Source organism: Pristiophorus japonicus, chromosome 13 (assembly GCF_044704955.1).
Source record: "Pristiophorus japonicus isolate sPriJap1 chromosome 13, sPriJap1.hap1, whole genome shotgun sequence".
NCBI classification, from domain to species: domain Eukaryota; kingdom Metazoa; phylum Chordata; class Chondrichthyes; family Pristiophoridae; genus Pristiophorus; species Pristiophorus japonicus.
In genome coordinates this window covers 155,949,977-155,971,236 of record NC_091989.1, presented here as the reverse complement: position 1 = coordinate 155,971,236, position 21,260 = coordinate 155,949,977, and the positions used below count along the sequence as shown (strand labels likewise).

Sequence of the window (21,260 nt, the reverse complement as noted above, 5' to 3'; positions counted from 1 at the left end):
TGCTATTTATGGGAGCTTGCTGTGCACAATTGGTTGCTGCATTTCCCACATTACAAGTGATTGCACTCAAAGTACTTAATTGGCTAATGGGCTTTTGAGATGTCCAGTGGTCATGAAAGGTGCTCTATAAATGCAAGTCTTTCTTGTGTTGTGGTTCCTCTGCCTCCTATTGCCCAACCACCATTTCTTGTTGTCCAGGTAATGGGAAGGGCTGCTCCCTTATTATCGCAAAGTTATGCAGCATATAGCAGGCAAATCTGGATACACGATCACAGAAGAAATCATTGAGGTATGAAAGTATAGAATAGACTTTAATAGAGAGCACAGGGTAGAGAAAAACACTGCTTACATGATTACTGCCACAAATTCATTAAAGGGAAGAAATATGGACAGCAGTGGGTTTGTAAAAACAGTTTAGCTTTAAAATCTGAACTTATGCCAGACAATCAGGTGCTTCTGTTTATTTCCTCAAGTGGGCCATGTTTTAAAAACTAAATGCCAATTCAGCAGTTCACAGCATTGAAATTAAAATCAGCAAACACAAAAGTTGATTTAAGAAAAAAGACAAAACGTTTAATCAAAAGGTATTCATTAAAAGCAACCCTCACCACACAAATCAAACATTCGATTTTCAGTTTAACATATATTAATGTATCCAATAGATCTTCATTGCACACAGACAGATCGTCACCAAGTTTATACCCTGCTATTCATTTGAAACAAAGCAGAAAGAAACCACTGCTCCTGGAACACAATTCAAGTATTACTCAAAGTACCAAGTCTTACTCTTTAAATTTCCAGTGCAGAGCTGGATTCATTTCCCTCCCATCTTTTAAACAAGCATTTAGCAATCCCAATATCAAAAATGGAATTTTCAATTTATGAAACCAAAAGATTGTACCATGACTTCTGCCACACAAATATGATACATAATTAACAACCAAACTGCCCGGGACAATTAAAATTGATCTGTAAAACACACCCCCATTCTCTTATACATTGTCATTTTTACATTTGACATTCGAAGTTGACCTCTGTACAGAAAATCCATTAAAAAATTTATGCCTTTTCCTCCTCTTTTATCTTTTTTGCAATTTTCTCCGCAACCACATTCAGCTCCACGTTCTTGTTCAGCTTCAGATACACGTCTTTTCTGATTAGATGGATACTCAACCAGTCTGGAACAACGTCAGCCAGTAACCGCAAATGTTTCTCCATGTCATCTGAAATTTTAAAAATAAAATCATGTAATTCACCAGCTTATTCCAATTATTAGATGGGGCATTCATTGAACAGCTGATACTGGAAGCAACTTAAATAAAAATAAACACATCTAATCTAAAATATACAAAATTAGATGGCAAATGAGACTCTTATAAAAGATGAAAAACCTTTCACCAGATGGTCAGAGATAAGGAAGGCCATCCAGTCTGTCTTAATTCATCCACCTGGAAAGAGCCTAAAGTCGCCTCATTTCAGAATCAAATTGTTTCTTAAAAGATTCACCTCTACGTCTCTTCCTGGAAGTCTATTCTATACATTGATCACCCTTCATGCAAAGAAAATTTCACCTTTCCAGACAGAAAAGCCCAAGTTTCTCTAGTTTTTCTTTATAACCAATACCTTGGGCACTAGGGATCAGTCTCGTGCATCTTTTTCTGCAGTGCTTCAATGTCTCGGTTGTCTCAGTGATCAGACCGGGAGACAGTAGTCAGGATACAGTCCGACATGAGCATGGTATAGTTTGGACATGACTGCAACTAACTTGTATTCTCCTGTTTTGGCTACGCTGTTTGCTGCCCTGCGTTGTTGAACACAAGCCCAGAGTCTATTAAGGCTCCCAAGTCTGTTTTGGCTTCATCCTTCTCTTTCAACTCCAAATGGAGTATGCCTCCCTTACTCTTTCCTCGTATTAGCAGTTCTCGACATTTGTCTACATCAAATTTCATCTGCCATTTTTATTCCCACTGGTTTGGGGACTGTGGTTATGTTACTAGCATCCTGCAAAGTCCTCCAAACTAACATCTGGGGATGTGCCAAAATTGGGAGAGCTGTCCCACTTACCAGTGAAGTAACAAACCGACAGTCATATCTTTTAGCCAATGCCCCAGATTGCTCCATCACCATCCGTGTATATATCCTGTCCCACCTGAGGTGGCACAGTGGTATAGTTGGGAGGGAGTGGCCTGGGAGTTCTCAATATTTACTGTGGTCCCCATGCATTCTTATGACATCGGGTCAAACATGGGTAAGGAAATACCCTGCTGTTTACCACTTAACTGCTCTCCCTCAGCTCCATGTTGAACCCACTTGGACGAAGCTCGGAGGGCAGCAAGGGGACAGAATAGACTCTGGGTGGGGGACTTTAATGTCCATTACCAAGAGTAGCTCGGTGGCACCACTGCTGACCAAGCCCTGAAGGACATTATCTGCCAGACTGGGCCTGCAGCAGGCGATGAGAGAACAAACACGAGGGAAAACCTTACTTGACCACGTCCTCACCAATCTACCTATCGCAGATGCATCTGTCCATGACAGTATTGGTAGCAGTGATCACCGCACAGTCACTGTGGAGACAAAGTCCCGTCTTCACACTGAGGACACCCTCCATCGTGTTGTGTGGCACTGCCACCATGCTACATGGGATAGATTCAGAACAGATCTAGCAACTCAAAACTGAGCATTCATGAGGCGCTGTGGGCCATCAGCAGAATTGTATTCACCACAATCTGTAACATAGTGGTCCGTCATATCCCTCACTCTACCATTACCATCAAGCCAGGAGACCAACCCTGGTTCAATGAGGAGTGTAGAAGAGCATACCAGGAGCAGCACGAGGCGTACCTAAAAATAAAGTGCCAACTTGGGGCAGCTGCAACACAGGACTACATGCATGTTAAGCAGCATGCCATAGACAGAGCTAAGTGATCCCACAACCAACAGATCAGATCAAAACTCTACAGTCCTACCACATCTAGTCGGGAATGGTGATGGACATTAAACTAACAGGAGGAGCAAGCTCCATGAATATCCCCATCCTCAATGATGGCGGAGCCCAGCACACAAATGCAAAAGACAAGGCTGAAGCATTTGCATCCATCTTCAGCTAGAAGTGCAGAGTGGATGATCCCACTCTGCCTCCTCTGGAGGTCCCCACCATCACAGAAGCTAGTCTCTAGCCAATTCGATTCACTTCACGATATCATGAAGCAGCTGAGCGCACTGGATTTAACAAAGGCTCTGGGCCCCGACAACATCGCAGCTGTAGTGTTGAAGACATGCTCCAGAACTAGTTGCGTTTCTAGCCAAGCTGTTCAAGAACAGCTCTACAACACAGGCATCTATCCGACAATGGAAAATTGCCCGGCTATGTTCTGTCCACAAAAGCAGGACAAATCCAAGCTGGCCAATTACCACTCCATCAGCCTACTCTAAAATCATCAAAGTGATAGAAGGGATTGTCAACAGTTCGATCAAGTGGCACTTGCTCACTGATGCTCAGTTTGGGTTCCGCAGACCTCATTACAGACTTGATATGTGAAGAGAAAAAGATTGGTGAAGACAAACATAGATCCCTTGCAGTCAGATTCAGGTGAATTTATAATGGGAAACAAAGAAATGGCAGACCAGTTGAACAAGTACCTTGGTTCTGTCTTCACGAAGGAAGACACAAATAACCTTCCAGAAATACTAGGGCACCGAGGGTCTAGTGAAAAGGAGAAACTGAAGGATATCCTTATTAGGCGGGAAATTGTGTTGGGAAAATTGATGGGATTTAAGGCCGATAAATCCCCGGGGTCTGATAGTCTGCATCCCAGAGTACTTAAGGAAGTGGCCCTAGAAATAGTGGATGCATTCGAGATCATTTTCCAACAGTCTATTGACTCTGGATCAGTTCCTATGGACTGGAGGGTAGCTAATGTAACACCACTTTTTAAAAAAGGAGGGAGAGAAAACGGGTAATTATAGACCAGTTAGCCTGTCATCAGTAGTGGGAAAAATGTTGGAATCAATTATTAAAGATGAAATAACAGCGCATTTGGAAAGCAGCGATAGGATCGTTCCAAGTCAACATGGATTTATGAAAGGGAAATCATGCTTGACAAATCTACTGGAATTTTGAGAGGATGTAACTAGTAGAGTGCTCAAGGGAGAACCAGTGGATGTGGTGTATTTGGACTTTCAAAAGGCTTTTGACAAGGTTCCACACAAGAGATTGGTGTGCAAAATTAAAGCACATGGTACTGGGGGTAATGTACTGACGTGGATAGAGAACTGGTTGGCAGACAGGAAGCAGAGAGTCGGGATAAATAGGTCCTTTTCAGAATGGCAGGCAGTGATTAGTGGGGTGCCACAGGGCTCAGTGCTGGGACTCCAGCTATTTACAATATACATTAATGATTTAGATGAAGGAATTGAGTGTACTATCTCCAAGTTTGCAGATGTCACTAAACTGGGTGACGGTGTGAGCTGGGAGGAGGACGCCAAGAGGCTGCAGGTTGACTTGGACAGGTTAGGTGAGTGGGCAAATGCATGGCAGATGCAGTATAATGTGGATAAATAGGAGGTTATCTACTTTGGGGGCAAAAACACGAAGGCAGAATATTATCTGAATGGCGGCAGATTAGGAAAAGGGGAGGTGCAACGAGACCTGAGTGTCATGATACATCAGTCATTGAAAGTTGGCATGCAGGTACTGCAGGCGGTGAAGGCAGCAAATGGTATATTGGTCTTCATAGCTAGGGGTTTTGAGTATAGGAGCAGGGAGATCTTACTGCAGTTGTACAGGGCCTTGGTGAGGCCTCACCTGGAATATTGTGTTCAGTTTTGGTCTCCTAATCTGAGGAAGGACGTTCTTGCTATTGAAGGAGTGCAGCGAAGGTTCACCAGACTGATTCCCGGGATGGCAGGACTGACATATGAGGAGAGACTGGATTGATTGGGCCTGTATTAACTGGCGTTTAGAAGGATGAGAGGTGATCTCATAGAAACATATAAAATTCTCACAGGACTGGACAGGTTAGATGCCAGAAGAATGTTCCTGATGTTGGGGAAGTCCAGAACCAGGGGACACAGTCTAAGGATAAGGGGTAAGCCATTTAGGACTGAGATGAGGAGAAACTTCTTCACTCAGAGTTGTTAACCTGTGGAATTCCCTACCGCAGAGAATTGTTGATGCCAGTTTGTTGGATATATTCAAGAGGAAGTCAGATGTGGCCCTTATGGCTAAAGGGATCAAGGAGTATGGAGAGAAAGCAGGAAAGGGGTACTGAAGTGAAAGATCAGCCATGATCTTATTGAATGGTAGTACAGGCTCGAAGGGCCAAATGGCCTACTCCTGCACCTATTTTCTATGTTTCTATGATCCAAACTTGGACAAAAGAACTGAATTCTCGGTGAGTTGAGTGGCTGCCCTTGACATCAAGGCAGCATTTGACAGAGTGTGGCATCAAGGAGCCCTAGTAAAACTCTCCACATCCCACGAATTAATTTAAAAAATCTGCATTCCATTGAAACTCATCTGTAATTTTTGACCAATTCTTCCAAATCCAGTTCACCATCTAGTTCAGCATCTGCAAATGTTACCACTCCGTCAAATTTCTGAATCAAGTCATTTGTGTAAATTAGAAACAGGAGTGATGGCAACACCATGCCCTGGGCCACCCCATTCAGTTCTTACCCCTCCCCCACCACACGCCAATAATTCATTTTTTAATAGCCAGCTACCCATTCCTAGTATTTAGTCTGAATGCCTATTGCTTTGACTTAACCAATAGCCTTTTCATGTGGAACTTTGTCAAATTCCATTTGGAAAGAGTCGGACGGCTTGGAGGACAAATTCATTGTTGGCTATGATGCTAAGCTGTGCAGATCAGAAAGGTGTCTCCAGATACAATTCTTGGCCTACGCTGGGGTAGCTGACTTGAGCCAAGGTGGCTACTACAATTGGTCTCAGCACCCCAAGTTAAGGGAGAGAGGAAAAAAATCAAATGGTGATTGCCAACCAGTAACCCCTGCTGGAAAATTATCCACTTGAATATCAAGCAGAGGATAGTGATAATGTCCAAACAGTCTGCTCATATTCATTATTTTTAAAAAACATTTCTTCTGCAAGGTACTGAAGGGCTGCTTGTGTCCATGAAACCATATCCCAACAGAAGTCAATATCAGAATAGTAATTAATAGGAGAGTGGGGAAAAAAGTTTATTTACAACCCCATTACTGTTCCTTGCTCTCCGAAATGCCACAGCATGCAGGTATGGCAAATCGTCAGATACCCAGAGATCACCCACACAGCATCTTTGGAAAATACGTTGAGGGTTGTGATGATGACAGTTCGCCGTGTACATTTTTCATTAGGGTAGGTTTGAAGCATGAGGCAAAACGAAGTCAGGGATTGACTGAACAAAATTCACTACAAGTGAATGGCATTGCAGCTGTCACATTTTCTGCATTAAATGAATAGAACCTATTTAGTACATCTTATAACACAAAAATAAAACAGGTTTGGAAGGAGGGCGGTTTTAACATTAGGTCCTCAATGATACAACAAGTAAATCAATCCATTTGCTGCACAGTAACATGAAGCACGGCTACTCCTTGGAGATGATTTCTTAAAACAGCATTCACTGCAGTATCCACTGGGTTAGTATCACACTTAAGCTACCATTAGGGTAATCAATTAATCATCAGCATTTGAAATCAATCATTATTCAATTACCTAGGGGCATCAGTGACCGATAGCTGTCAACCACCCTGTTGCATGCCACAGTAATAGTCAAAGCTGGTTTCTTCTCTGCCACAAAGACATTGCGCAGAATTCTTGTTATCTCAGGAAGCCGTGACATCATATGGAGACGCTTGGTTTGTGCAGGATTTCTGGTCATTGCTGCTTGCATTTTCTGAGCTTCTTTAGCACGAATCTGTACAAGTGTTAAATGTTAGTGCATATTGATTTGGAGACCCCAGCACTATCAACTGTAAAATATAAATCTCTAACAAATAATTCAAAATTCTGCATTAAATCAAAGAGACAGACTCATTGTAAGATACTTTGAATGCTAAGCCCATGGAAAATATTGTTCAACATTACATAGATCTGCCTTGAGGAACAAGCTCTTGATTCTAACCCTTTAGGCCAGATTCAGGAAGTGAACAACTTTTACCCGTGTGCACAAAATATGTAGGATTGTTAACAGGAGAAAGGGAACGAGGCATTATATACAGTGACGGGGAAGAGTGCCTGATCAACAAGGGAAGCTCAGTGCAAATAAAAGACCAGGTGCTTCTCTTGAACATAATTAGTTATATACAAGTAGAATGAATGGCAAAATTGCATTTAGCATGCATTACCAGTTACTTTTCAATGCTTTGGGAAGTGGAGTTCCAGACACATAGGAATGCATTATATGTAAGTGTTACTCCAGTCAGGTTTCCGCCCCTGCCACAGTACCGAAATGGCTCTCATCAGTCACAAATGACATCCTTTGTGACGGTGACAAAGCTGAACTATCCCTCCTCGTCCTTCTTGACTTGTCTGCAGCCTTTGACACAGTTGACCCCTATCCTTCTACAACGCCTCTCCACCGTTGTCCAGCTGGGTGGGACTGCATTCGCCTTGTTCCATTCTTATTTAATGGTAGCCAGAGAATCACCTGCAACGGCTTCTCTTCCCGCCCCACATCGTTACCTCTGGTGTCCTCCAAGGATCTATCCTTGGCCCCTCCTGTTTCTCATCTACATGTTTCTCCCTTGGCGAAATCATCTGGAAACACAGCGTCAGTTTCCACATGTACGCTAATGGCACGCAGCTCTACCTCACCACCACTTCTCTCGACCACTCCACGGTCTCTAAATTGTCAGACTGCTTGTCTGACATTCAGTTGTGAATGAGCAGAAATGTTCTCCAATTGAATATTGGGAAGACCAAGGCTATTGTTTTCTGTCCTCACCACAAACTCCGTTCCCTAGCCATTCACTCCACCACTCTCCCAAACTTACGTCTAAAGCTGAACCAGACGGTTCGCAACCTTGGTGTCATATCTGACCCTGAAGTGAGCTTCCGGCCACATATCCACCGCATAACCAAGACCGCCTATTTCCATTTCTAACATCGCCAGTCTCCGTCCAAAACTCGGCTGCCCGCGTCCTAACTTGCACCAAGTCCCGCTCACCCATCACCCGTGCTTGCTGACATGCATTGGCTTCCGGTTAAGGAACACCTCGATTTCATAATTTTAATCCTTATTTTCAAATCCCTCCGTGGCCTCGCCCCTCCTCATCTCTAATCTCCGCCAGCCCCACAAATCCACCTCGCCGCCCCACTCCCGGAGATGACTGCGCTCCTCTAACTCTGCCCTCCTGAGCATCGCTGATTATAATCGCTTAATTATTGGTGACCGTGCCTTCGGTTGCCTAGGTACCAAGCTCTGGAATGCCCTGTCTCTCTTTCCTCCTTCAAGACGCTCCTTAAAACATACCTCTGATCAAGCTTTTGGTCACCTGCGCTAATTTTTAAACTTATGTGGTTCGGTGTCAAATTTTTATCGCATAATACTCCTGTGAAGCACCTTGGGATGTTTCACTACATTAAAACAGCTATATAAATACAAGTTGTTGTTGCACTAAAAGTTAAGCTGCCACTATTTATTAAAAAAAAACACAAATGAGGCAAGAAGCACATGTCCACTCCTTTTTAACAACAGGCACAATGAACATTAAAGTATCGAATTGTTAACTGATTACTTACTATGTTTATCGGTAAAATTAGCTGTGTCGATGAGAACCACCTTCAGCTACAAAAAATGGTTGTGTGCGAGGAGAGATTTTTGATCAATGTGACTCACTAAACTCTATGGCCCAGATTTTGCGGTTGGTATAGCAGCTTACTCTCACCGAGATACCTCCTTTGTAAACCACAAGTTCAGGATTTCCGCATGCGGTCTGTCAACGCACGCGTTAACGGGCCATTTTCTCACCAACTGGCCAGTGGTTGCGCAAAGAATTGTTATACAGGGCATACTTTCATCAGCGTAAGGGGATACCTCAGACATGATTTAAACATTTTCAGATCAGAAATTATACACATACACTGTATCAAATGAGCTTCTGCAAATATTGACCCAGATTAAAGTTAACAAAGTCGAAAATTAAAATGTAATTTTTTTTTTTAGTGAGGTTGTTGCAATGAAGCTACTTATGAATTAACAACCAATCCTGTAAATTGTAATTAGATCTGATTACAGGATTCAATTCAAAATGATTAAAATCTAATTCTGTTGTGTGATTGGAGAACCTGGGCCATTACTCTGCCCTCCGCCAGCAGGTCGGTGCGTATTCCTTTCGCGGGTCGGAGGTGTACTCCGGAGGTACGCCTCCAACCGCAATTTTTGGCCCAAAGTGGTTTTAGCTTAGGTTTTAAATCTCCAAATGGGACAATCTCGGCTCACCCTTTCCAGCAGACTTTGGGAAACTCCTTTCAATGCATTAGAAGGACCAGGACATGGGCTCACAACATTTGGTTCTTTCTTCTGTTCAGTAATAGCCATGGCAGTTTCTGCAGTTTTGAGAGCCATGTTAGCAAGTGCTTTCTCCATCTGAAAAAATTATACAGGTACACAATTTAGTGTAGTATATTTATAGTAATGAGGAATACCATTAACGACAGTATGTCAACTAAAGTGTGAGCCATTTTCGACGCACAAGACCCTACTCCTCCCCTCCCACCAATATGTATAGGATCGTTGGATTATCAGTACCTTTGGTGTCATCATACTGCGAGCTTTATCCAGGACTTCTTGCGCAGTTGTTAGCTTCTCGAAATCTGGGGGCTGGGGCAGCTCAGCGGCAACAACATCCGGAATTTCATCCACATTAAAACGTGGGTGCCATCGTGTTAGTTTGTTATCAGGTACATGCATCGGAGGGTTAAGAGAAGCCAGGAATACCTATAAGGGGAAAGAAACAAACAAAATGATTGCCATTTCATTTTTGGAATTTTTACCAAATATTTCACAGTCCTCAACAGCACTTCATCATATATTTATAATTCATTTCTACATTCTGGAGGACTCACCCTACAAACCACATGTTCTGATGCTTGCAAGAATGTGCAGGGGATGGCACTTAACCTCTCCTCTTTCCCAATATAACTCAGTGAAGATTTACTGTTTGTAATAGGGAACCATCAGCATAGAAATCACCTACTCCTTGGCACCGCATAGTCATTTACAAATGTGTTTTACTGGAACACTAATGCAGAAATTCTGAAGTCCATCAAAATAGAAGGCAAAGGCAAACCAATAGGTACTATCCCACAGAACTCCAACCACAAATATGTATTTCAGGCATGTATTGGCGAGAACATGATTTTGGGAGAGGTGGGGTAGATGATGGAAGCGTGCAAGATAATGTCATTAAGAACTGCTTCAGTATATTCACTTGTAAAACAAGGGCTAGTCGTTTTTCAATTATATTATCTGAAGATATAATCAAAAAGAAAATATAAACAAACACAGCCCAAATAAAGTTTCCAGTTCGTCTTATGCACACATTTTCCAGCTATCACCCACAAGTAATGCTTTTGATAAGGTCCCACATGGCAGACTGGTCACAAAAGTAAAAGCCCATGGGATCCAGGGCAAAGTGACAAGTTGGATCCAAAATTGGCTCAGAGGTAGGAAGCAAAGGGTAATGGTTGATGGTGTTTTTGTGACTGGAAGGATGTTTCCAGTGGAGTTCCGCAGGGCTCAGTACTAGGTTCCTTGCTTTTTGCGATTTACATCAATGATCTCGACTTGACTATAGGGGGTATGATTAAGAAGCTTGCAGATGATACTAAAATGAGCTGTATGGTTGATAATGAAGAAAGCTGCGGACTGCAGGAAGATATCAATCAACTGGTCAGGTGGGCAGAACAGTGGCAAATGGAATTTAATCCGGAGAAGTATGAGGTAATGCATTTTGGGAGGGCTAACAAGGCAAGGGAACACACAATAGTAGGATACTGAAAAGTGTAGAGGAACAAAAGGGACCTTGGAGCTCATGTTCATAGATCCATGAAAGTAGCAGGCCAGGTAGATAAGGTGGTTAAGGCGGCATGCCTTTATTAGCCGGGACATAGAATACAAGAGCGGGGGGGGTACAAGCATGAACTGTATAAAACACTGGTTGGGCCACAGCTAGGAGTACTGTGTGCAGTTCTGGTCACCACATTACAGGAAGGACGTGATTGCACTGGAGAGGGTACACAGGAGATTTACGAGGATGTTGCCGAGATGGAGAATCTAAGCTACGAGGACAGATTTGTTTTCATTGGAACAAGAGGCCGAGAGGAGACCTCATTGAGGTGTATAAAATTATATGGGGCCTAGATATAGTGGATAGAAAGGGCCTATTTCCCTTAGCAGAGGGGTCAACAACCAGGGGCCATAAATTGAAAGTAATTGGTAGTAGGTTCAGAGGGGATTTAAGGGGAAATTTCTTCACGCAGAGAGTTTTGGGGGTCTGGAACTCGCTGCTTGAAAAGGTGGTCGAGGCAGAAACCCTCACTACATTTAAAAAGTACTTGGAAGTGCACCTGAATTGCCATAGCCTACCGGGTTACAGACCTAGAGCTGGAAAGTGGGATTAAGCTGGATAGCCTCTTGTTGGCCAGCATGGACACGATGGGCCAAAACGGCCTCCTTCCGTGCTGTAAACTTCTATGATGATTTGTGGACTAGTAGATAAGCTCACTGTTCTGTGGAGCCCCCAATACAGCCAGTTGTCAAGCTGCCAGAGATTAACATTTAGCAATTCCAATTATAGATTTCAACAGAAGAATCCTGCAAAGCTTGCTATGATTATCCAAAACCAAGGAGAAACTCCAGTTAGATTTACAGAGCAGGCTGATATTTACCAAGAGCTTTTACACTCCAACGGGGAACTGCTGTTAATCAAGCACTTCCACGTGAGGTTCTGCTGGTGCTAATCTGCTCCTGACACACCAACTTGTGCCTATTTGGTCCCCACAAAGTTGCATTTATGGTGCTCATTATGGCTGTGGATCTTTTCTGATAGGTCAGCAATAGCAAAGGATCATGATATTTGAAGGCTAAAAGCACAGCTTGCCCTCGGCCAGACTCAAAATTGCAGAACTGATGAAAATGCCAGTGGAACTACTGGATCACAGGTTTTTGATACCCCAATGACAGTCCTGCCATGTTATTTAAGCTACATGGTTATCACTGTTGCCACTAGAGACAAGACAAAAACAGCATATCCTGCAGGACCACCTGCTTACCTTATGGTATTGCTTCACAATGTTCACAAGGTTTCGGCTGAAGATGCGACGACGCAGAAGTAAGTGAGATGCTGTTAGTTGTGCATGGCCTGGAGAATTCCCCTCTTGGGATGGTGGGAAGAGAGAGAGAGAAAAAAAAAAAGAGGAAAATAGTATTTACAAAAAAACTTTTTATAGAACTCTTTATCCATCACCCCTTGACCCCTGAAGTCAATGACATATTCAATCCCATAGTTACCTTGTACCAACTGTGAGCCTGGACAGTGAGTACTGTAGGAGGGTAATCGACTAGCGAAAGGTGTGGCGGGGGCACAATACAATGAAGCCGGATTCTATCCTCGTGAGATATCTACTTTTCAGCAAGGGTCACGGAGTAATTTCAGGACGCCACCCTGGCCCATGCTCCACTCCCTAGCCCCAGAGTACTGAGGTCAGCAGTCACATCCAGGTTACCATCCTACCCGAGATTATCCAACTCAGAATTGGCAATTGATTCTGGGACCTTCTGATCTTTGTAAACGCTGCCTTTACCCAACTGAGGTTTGGAGAAAAGAACTTGACTTACAATGAACAAGTGCCTTAACTAGTATTACAGTTTACACAGGCTCATCAGGTTTCCTTCCCATTTTTCTCTCCCTTAACTCAGCGGCTCACACTGGAGTAGGGCTCCAGAAGTGCTGGGAGTTATTAAGCCAGCTGGTCAAAGCAAGAATACACCCAACCCCCAATCTCTAGTTTAAGATTGCAGGAATGCACTCGGATGTTGCCTCGATTCAGGTTTATTTCCTGCACCTCGGGTAAGGCTACAAAACAGTTCGTTATTCAGAAGAGAAACATAAAAAAAATGCAACATAGCAAAAAGCTGCAGCAGCTCACCAGAGGCCATTCCCTTCATTAACAAAGCCTAAAACTCCCCAACACATTTCACACCCTTAGCAGGGAGAACACCATTTACCTCCTTCAAACACAGGATCAAAGGTGAGCTGGTAGCTGGATTTCTTCAGAGAGTTACTCCATGTTGGGATTCCCTTTTCCTGACGGAACTTGTATGCAGAAGGGTAAACCATCTTAATCTGCCCAACATTTGGCTTCTCGAATTGCCTACAATGATATTATAAGGTAACTGCTCAAGTAGGCGAACAGAACTGAATTGGCAATAACTTTTGCAATACATTTTACTGCTTTTGCGAGCATTTTGATTATATTTCACGTTTAAAGTACTCTCCTCTAAAATTGACATCAATGCATTGCAAGCTGATTGCATCAAAAACATAAGTTTTCTGTCTAGGTCTGCAAAATTTCTCCTTCAATCCATTTTTAAATGTTTAATCTAACTTCAAAAGTACTGTTTTTCAGAAATGGTTAGTTTGTTATCAGATGTCATTGAGCTTTTAAAAAAGTCAACTTTGGAAAGGAGGTAATCACATTGTAGAAAAGTAATTAAAGTAATCTTAAGGAACGCTCGCCTAATTCCCATGTTCAGTAATTAGAAAAGTGATGAGAATTAATGCAGTGCTACAAATTGAGCACAATGTACCTGAAGGCCAAGAATATTTCCTTTGCCTGCATCAAAGGTCACTACAATTCTATACCAAATACTTTGAGAAACAATAGGTTTTCATATAAATACAAGTTTTTTTTGAAATAGCAAAAATCATAAAAGAAACCCAGTGGGAATTTTCTTTCTTGCTCAACACTTTATGGCTGCCGAGGATTACAGACATTCTCCAGCTGGAAGTAGACACAACACCAATACAATCTTAGTATCGCCTTCCAATTAAGCATCCATCAATAATTTATACTCACTTCCGCATCATGTCCTGGACACCCTGTTTCACCTTGGCAAAGGTAACGGTCTCGGAGCGATTGAACAACATGCTCACAACAGTGTCCATACTACGGAACATCTCTGCTAACAGCTTGTACTTGAATGGCAGGGTCAACCCCGGTGGGACATCCTGTGCCAAGTTGTGGAAACGCTGGTATGCTGGTGCCTTCACGCTGGAAAAGGATGAATGATAAATACAAGAGGCCTGCTGTGTTCAGCCAATCAATAATAAATTAATTACCTTTAACAATGTTCTTCGTTTTTTGTATTTTGTATACGTTGCACTAAGTTTTTTTCCCCTCACCTCTCATCTACGCTCGACTTTGTCTCCTGTGCAGTTGCCTTGTTCCGCTCGACCTTATTTTCTTGTACTTTCAATTCCAGTTCTCGAACCCGTTTTATGCGGCTTTTAATGTCACTATTCAATTCTGGCGTAGGAGCAAATGAATTCGTTGTTTGGGCAAATTTCTGGATTCTTTGCAGCCGGGCTTTTAACCTCAAAAGACCCTCCTTTCCAGGTGGTGTGTCGGTCTAAAGAAAACATTTGAAAACTTAAGATATATTGTTTTCATCATGAATTAATTTAAAGTAATGTTTAGTTTAATAGTGGTGCAGCATCTGTTGCTCTTTTCATTTGCAGAATGCCCCACAGTTGATCATAATGGTTCAGATTCTGTCATGGTGTGGGTCAAACCTGTCCAAAAGCACAGCTCGAAAATCCAATATAATCAATCCTATTTTCACTTACATTTCGTACCTGCTGGCTTGTCCTATTTGAATTTTGTGGTCCTGGAGGCTTGGAAATCGCAATCTTTAATGCCGTTACGTCATGGGTGGATGAATCCTAAATGAGGACACCAAGATCCATTAGTATCAGCAGCTTCAGATATATGCAGAGCAATAATAACATTGGCCTAGATTTTGCGGCAAGAATAACGGTGAGGCTAACAACGCACACCATTAAGGAGTAAATCGGACAGCAACTTCTGGCGTTTGCACATGTGCAGTTAAAGGCGGAAATCAGAAAGTTGCTGTCCGGGTTGTCCTGCTCCCCCAGGAGCTATACTAGTATCCAGCATCCCCCATAAGCCACACTGCCTGCCGTGCGGCCTGCCTCTCCTGATGCTTAACCCATCAATTTTTTTTGCGCATGCGCGGTACCTACAGTATAAAAGTCGGTGAGCGGCTGCACGGGACCTTCTGATGACTGCGCGGCCGCACAGTTTATCGGGAATATTGCCGGTATCTTGGCCAGACACTCAACATTAACATATTTGGAGGGGTGTGAAGTTTCAGCACTTGCCAACCAGACACCAGGAAAAATTAGGGTTTGTCCATTGAATAAGTGAATTTTTAAATAGTGTGGCAAGTCTTAATTACTGCCAACAATCTCGTTTGGCACTGAAAATGTACTTTTACAAGTGTGGAGTCTCATTCCTTCAGATTTTAATTAGTCAGAAATTTAAAAAAATTAAAAATTAAAAAAATTACTTTTTCTTTGTCTCATATCTCACTCAATCCCATCTTTCTTTTCCCCCTCTAATTTGTTTTCTGTACATGATTTTACATTGAATTAAATATTCTAACTGACACTTCCTGGTTTAGACTCTGCGTATCTCAGCAAGGATTCTGCAATCCGATTGGTTATGGAGACACCCCACCCTGGCCATTCATTTAAATGTTATGTGGCCTAAGCAACCAAAAAAAGCAAAGCTTGGATGCTCTTGTGTAGACTCGCCAACCAAACACCTGAAGTGCATAGCTTCAAGCTTCACTGAATTGTAATTCATGAGCAGATTTCTCTGCACCCAGTTATGGTGCTCCCTCTATATAGCCTGATGAATAAATGCCCCAAATACCAATCAACAGAGGGGGGTTCGGGCAGGAAAGCAGGCTCAAAGAGCAGTATGATCTACTCCTGCTGCTAATTCTTATGTCCTTACCATGGTATGGAGCCATATATGCAAAAAAAGTCCGAGGTTTGGTTTTCATTCTGTGCCACGTTGGCTGATCTTAGCCTGGGGTAGCAGTTGGGGTGATAAAATTGGCCAGTCAACAGATAGTCAATGCAATGGTTGTAATCTACCAAAATTCCCTGGATTCTGGGGTGGTCCCAGCAGATTGGAAAACCACAAATGTAACGTCCCTTCTTGAAACAGGAGGCAGCCAGAAAGCAAGAAACTATAGACCAATTAGCCTAACATCTGCCGTTGGGAAAATGCACCATTAAGGAGGCAGTAGCAAGACATTTGGAAAAGCATAATTCAATCAAGCAGAGTCAACATCATTTTAGGAAAGGGAAATCATGTTTGACAAATTTGCTGGAGTTCTTTGAGGATGTAGCGAGCAGGGTGGATAAGGGGGAAACCAGTAGATGTGGTGTACTAGGATTTCCAAAAGGCATTCGATATGGTGCCACATAAAAGGTTACTGCAAAAGATAAAAGTTCACGGTGTTGGGGATAATATATTAGCATGGATAGAGGATTGGATAACTAACAAAGTTGGGATTTAACGGGTCATTTTCTAGTTGGCAAACAGTAACTAGTGGGGTGCCGCAGGGATCGGTGCTGGGGCCTCAACTATTTATAATCTATATTAATGACTTGGATGAAGGGACCGAATGTAATGTAGCCAAGTTTGCTGATGATACAAAGATGGGTGGGAAAGCAAATTGTGAGGACACAAAAAAATATGCAAAAGGATATTAGATAGGCTAAGTGAGTGGGCAAAAATTTGGCAGAGTATAATCTTGGAAAATGTGAGGTTATCCACTTCGGCAGAAAAAAAATAGAATAGCAAATTATAATTTAAATGGAGAAAAATTGCTAAATGCTTCAGTGCCAAGGGGCCTCAGGGTCCTTGTGCATGAAACACAAAAAATTAGTATGCAGGTACAGCAAGTAATCAGGAAGGCAAATGGAATGTTGACCTTTATTGCAAAGGGGATAGAGTATAAAAGCAGAGAAGTCCTGCTACAACTGTACAGGGTATTGGTGAGGCCACACCTGGAATACTGCACGCAGTTTTGGTTTCCGTATTTAAGGAAGGATATACTTGCATTGGAAGCTGTTCAGAGAAGGTTCACTAGATTGATTCCGGAGATGAGGGGGTTGACTTATGAAGATAGGTTGAGTAGGTTGGGCCTATACTCATTCGAGTTCAGAAGAATGAGATGTGATCTTAGCAAAACATATAAAAGATAACGAGAGGGCTCGACAAGTTGGATGCAGAGAGGACATTTCCACTCATAGGGGAAAACTAAAACTAGAGGGCATAGTCTCAGAATAAGGGGCCACCCATTTAAAACTGAGATGAGGAGGAATTTCTTCTCTGAGGGTTGGAAATCTGTGGAATTCTCTGACCCAGAGAGCTGTGGAGGCTGGGACATTGAATATATTTAAGGTGGAGATAGACAGATTTTTGAGCGATAATGGAATAAAGGATTATGGGGAGTGGGCAGTGAAATGGAACTGAGTCCATGATCAGATCGGCCACAATCTTATTAAATGGCAGAGCAGGCTCAAGGGGTAAATGACCTACTCCTGCTCCTATTTCTTGTGTTCACATGAAGAATGGTACCAGACATTTGCCAGAGCTCACAGTACTTTGCCCCTGCAAGAGTGAACAGTTTCAGAAGGAATGAAAAGGGAGAAAACTGGTTAAAAGAACTTCTCTGTAGAGTTGCAAAATTGTACTTGATAGCAATGGTAAACGAGTATAGAAAGCTTTTGATAAATAGGAGATTTCCTGTGTCAAGCAAGCTTACCATATTCAAAACACTAGACTTGGGAAAAACTCTGTATATGAATGAAATATGATTTACTGCCTGAAAAAAAGGTTTAATGAAAGAGACCCTTTTGACTGCCAAAACACAGGGAAGAAAAGACAAGGGAAAATTGTGCTGGAATTAAAGACAATATATTTCTCTCAGCGAAATGCTTGCTTCAGCAAATGGTGGTCAACTTGATGAGGTATTATGGTTATGGTGGTGTACATCATAGACCAGCCAAGTAAATAATAGTTGGGTGGGTCAGTCCAGTTAAGGAAAGAAAGAAAAAAATTTGCATTTAAATTGCACTTTTCACAACTTCAGGATGTTCAAAAGTGCTTTACAATCAAGTACTTGTGAAATGAAGGCACTGTTGCAAAGTAGGGAAATGGAACATTTAGTTTACACATCGCCAGATCCCACAAACAGCGATATCATCATAGGCAGTCCCTTGAAACGAGGATGACTTGCTTCCATGCCAAAAAAGGATAAGTTCACAGCTGTTCCAATGAAGAACCTAAAGTTCCAGGTCCTGAACTACATCCTGAAGGGTGAAAGATGCCTGTGCTTGGTGACCGTTGCACACCAGCCACCACACGGGCTTGACAGAGCTCGGTCTTGGTCCAGTGGCAAGGATTAACCAAGACGACTGGAGACCAGCTCTGTTGCACGGACCTAGTGCGCACACATACGGAGTGTGGGTGCGATAAGATAAATGACCAGGCAATCACTTTTTTGTGATTCTGGTTGAGAAATAAATGTTTGCCAATGAACTTCCTTGCCTTTTTTCACAGTACCTTACAATGTTTATGTAAACCTGAGAGAATAGACAAGGCCTTGGTTTAACATCTTAGCCAATCTTTGGCAGCACTGAAGTTCCAGCCTAGACTTTGTGCTCAAGTCTCTGGTGTCAGTTAACAGGGAATTAAGAGAACCCAAATATAGAATTTGCTTAGAGGTATTCTTGCCCCATTAATTTTTAAACCAAATAGAATATGTTGAGATACTTGCATTAGCTGTATACCATAATTGATTTGATCACTGAACCCATGAACATTAACAGAAACAGTTCAAGATAGAAACTAGGTTGTTAATGTTAATAACATTTGGAAATAGGTTCTCCCCTCTTCCAAATGTGTAGACTTATTTCAGGGTTAATGTGTTTCTCCTGCTACTGCAACACTTGATAACTCAGACATATTATAAAAGCTGACTGTACAAGCACTGCAACCTCTTCCATACTCAATTCTGATCCTCAACTGTTCCTATAACCTCGGCACCCGAAACCCTTTTCTTCCTCCATCCTGCTGTAGTTAGCGGATTGTGGACTGGCTGCAACAGCAGCCTTTTGACAGCTGGACAAAATACTATTTGCAATGCTGGTTCTTTCAAATCAAGTAATTAATTACTAAAAGCGGTCAAAAGAATCGGCATAGAAAGCATACTTGTAACCTAAACGACGGAATATAAATGGGACGTGTGTGGTTACCCATCATTTTGTTGGTGGCTGCATCTATGCTGACACCCACAGAGCTATACCGCAGCACAAATCGCCTGCATCACCTCCAATTCTGACTTCTTGCATATCCCCGATTTTAACTCCACTATTAGTGGCTGTGCCTTCAGCTGCCAAGGCCCTAAGCTCTGAAATTCCCTCGCTAAACCTCTCCAGATTCCTTGAAGATCTACCTATTTGACCAAACTTTTGGTCATGTTCCCTAATATCTTATGTGGCTCATTGTCAAGTTTTGTTTTATAACGCGTCTGAAGCACCATGGGATAAAGTTAAAGGCACTATATAAATACAAGTTGTTGATATTGCCTAACAAGTATAAATACTATTCCGATATGATGTCTTACATTACAACAGTGAACACACTTCAAAAAGTTGGCTGCAAAGCGCTTTGGGACATCCGAGGGCCATGAAAGGCGCTATATAAATGCAAGTATTTTTAATTCGTAAGAGTCTTTCTACATCCTCATGGGCTCCAATTGAAAAGGGTAACTTATTTCTCTCATGATTCCAACTGGAAAAGTACTTCCTTTGTTGTACAACGCCGGGGGGGGGGGCGGCGAGGCGAGGCCGTGAAAGGCGCTATATAAATAACATTATTTCTTTCTCGCCCCCTCTCTAGTGACCAAGAAATACATGAAAGTCTCACCGTGGGCTCGAGTCGCCCTGTCAGTGGGAGCAGTGCTGTCTGTGCGGGGATGCTGTTTTGTGGGAGCCGATTCTCTGCTTCCCGCGGCTGCAGCACCAGACATCTCCGGGCATTCGGTGCGGCCCGCTGCTCCGCTTCATCCACTGACTCGGACCGGCAGCGCTTCTTCCCGGTGCTGGACTGCAGGCCGACTCCTCCATCGCTCTCGGCCCCCCGCAAATCTAACTCGGCGGCTGCCCGCCCGCTTTTCGGTGTGGCGAGGTCGTCGAGTGCGGGGACTCTCTTCTCCACCCCGGGCTCTGGATCGAGGGCCGTGCAGCTCTCCTCCCGGCCTGCTGGCTCGGCTCTGCAAATCTCGGCACTCTCCGCAATTACAGCGGCTGCTTTGGCCGGTGCAGGGGGCTGGCTTTCCCCGCTCGGAGCCGGGCTTTGTCCAATGGCCGTCGGCTTCCTCCGCGACTGCCTGCGCCTGGCTGCAACCGGCGGGGTCCCGGCAATCGTGGCGCCGTGAACTTGCACCTTGCTGCGCTTCACAGGCAGCGAGCCTCCCTTCGCTTTCTTGGTCTGGGGGAAATAGTCGGTGAGCTTGACCTGGGCCATGGCGCCGGGAAACCCAGCTGGAGCTGCTGCCCTCGGCTCTGCTCGGGCAGACAAATGAACTTAAATCTTGTTGGCGGAGCAGGGGCCGCGCTCCGGGTTGCAGGGCGAACAATGGAGGCGCCCCGCGGTGGGGGGGTCCCCGCGCGCGGGATGGAACGTTGGCAACTGCGTGTTCCAATGTGTCGGGGATTTCCCCCGGCACTTTGTTACAGTCTCCCTCCCCGGGTACACGTCCTGTCAGCAACAGCTCCACTCCGACCGGGATTCCCAACACTTGTTTCTCTGTCTCTCACTGCATCCAATTCCGAACTTTCGCGCTCAACTGACGCGTGACCCAAACGGACGATCCCATTTTACTTTTGTCCGCTTCCGCACCGATCAAAACAAAGAAAAGGCTGTGCTTTTTTTTGTTGAAAAACAGAGAGAAATAAAATGCAGTTATTTAAGCAGATAGTGAAAGCCAAACGTAGCGACTTTTGGAGCCAGAAGATAAAATGCACGATTTCTGTTGTTGCCCTCGCAGTGGTACAGTCTCTCTCAGGCGCCAAATGACACGTTTCCTGCCAGAATTTGGTCGTCAGTGTATTATTTGTTTTGAAGTTAAAAAAAAGTTGGA

The 21,260-nt window shown here is 43.4% G+C and overlaps 1 protein-coding gene across 2 annotated transcripts; it reads right to left on the bottom strand.

Annotated features, from left to right (window-relative positions):
- Positions 1 to 551: 551 nt before the first annotated feature.
- cdt1 (chromatin licensing and DNA replication factor 1) lies at positions 552 to 20,965 on the bottom strand. Of its 2 annotated transcripts, none has more exons than XM_070896988.1 (10): positions 20,045 to 20,965; positions 14,860 to 14,955; positions 14,416 to 14,642; positions 14,090 to 14,284; positions 13,239 to 13,384; positions 12,284 to 12,387; positions 9,759 to 9,947; positions 9,450 to 9,596; positions 6,722 to 6,923; positions 552 to 1,223 (listed from the first exon to the last, which is right to left on the bottom strand). In XM_070896988.1, exons 1-10 carry the CDS (start codon positions 20,642 to 20,644, stop codon positions 1,060 to 1,062), a joined length of 2,070 nt encoding a protein of 689 aa, XP_070753089.1. In that variant the 5' UTR covers positions 20,645 to 20,965; the 3' UTR covers positions 552 to 1,059. The 2 variants fall into 2 exon arrangements, with proteins under 2 accessions (XP_070753089.1, XP_070753090.1); XM_070896989.1 differs by having other exon boundaries at positions 14,869 to 14,955.
- Positions 20,966 to 21,260: the final 295 nt, after the last annotated feature.

Excerpts from the sequence above, each read along its gene's own strand:
- cdt1 (XM_070896988.1), bottom strand. The coding sequence starts at position 20,644 with ATGGCCCAGGTCAAGCTCACCGACTATTTCCCCCAGACCAAGAAAGCG. Across the intron at positions 13,385-14,089 it reads GTCCAGGACATGATGCGGAA|GCAATTCGAGAAGCCAAATG; the intron begins GTGAGTATAAAT and ends ATATCATTGTAG. Across the intron at positions 12,388-13,238 it reads TGATCCTGTGTTTGAAGGAG|AGGGGAATTCTCCAGGCCAT; the intron begins GTAAATGGTGTT and ends CACCATCCCAAG.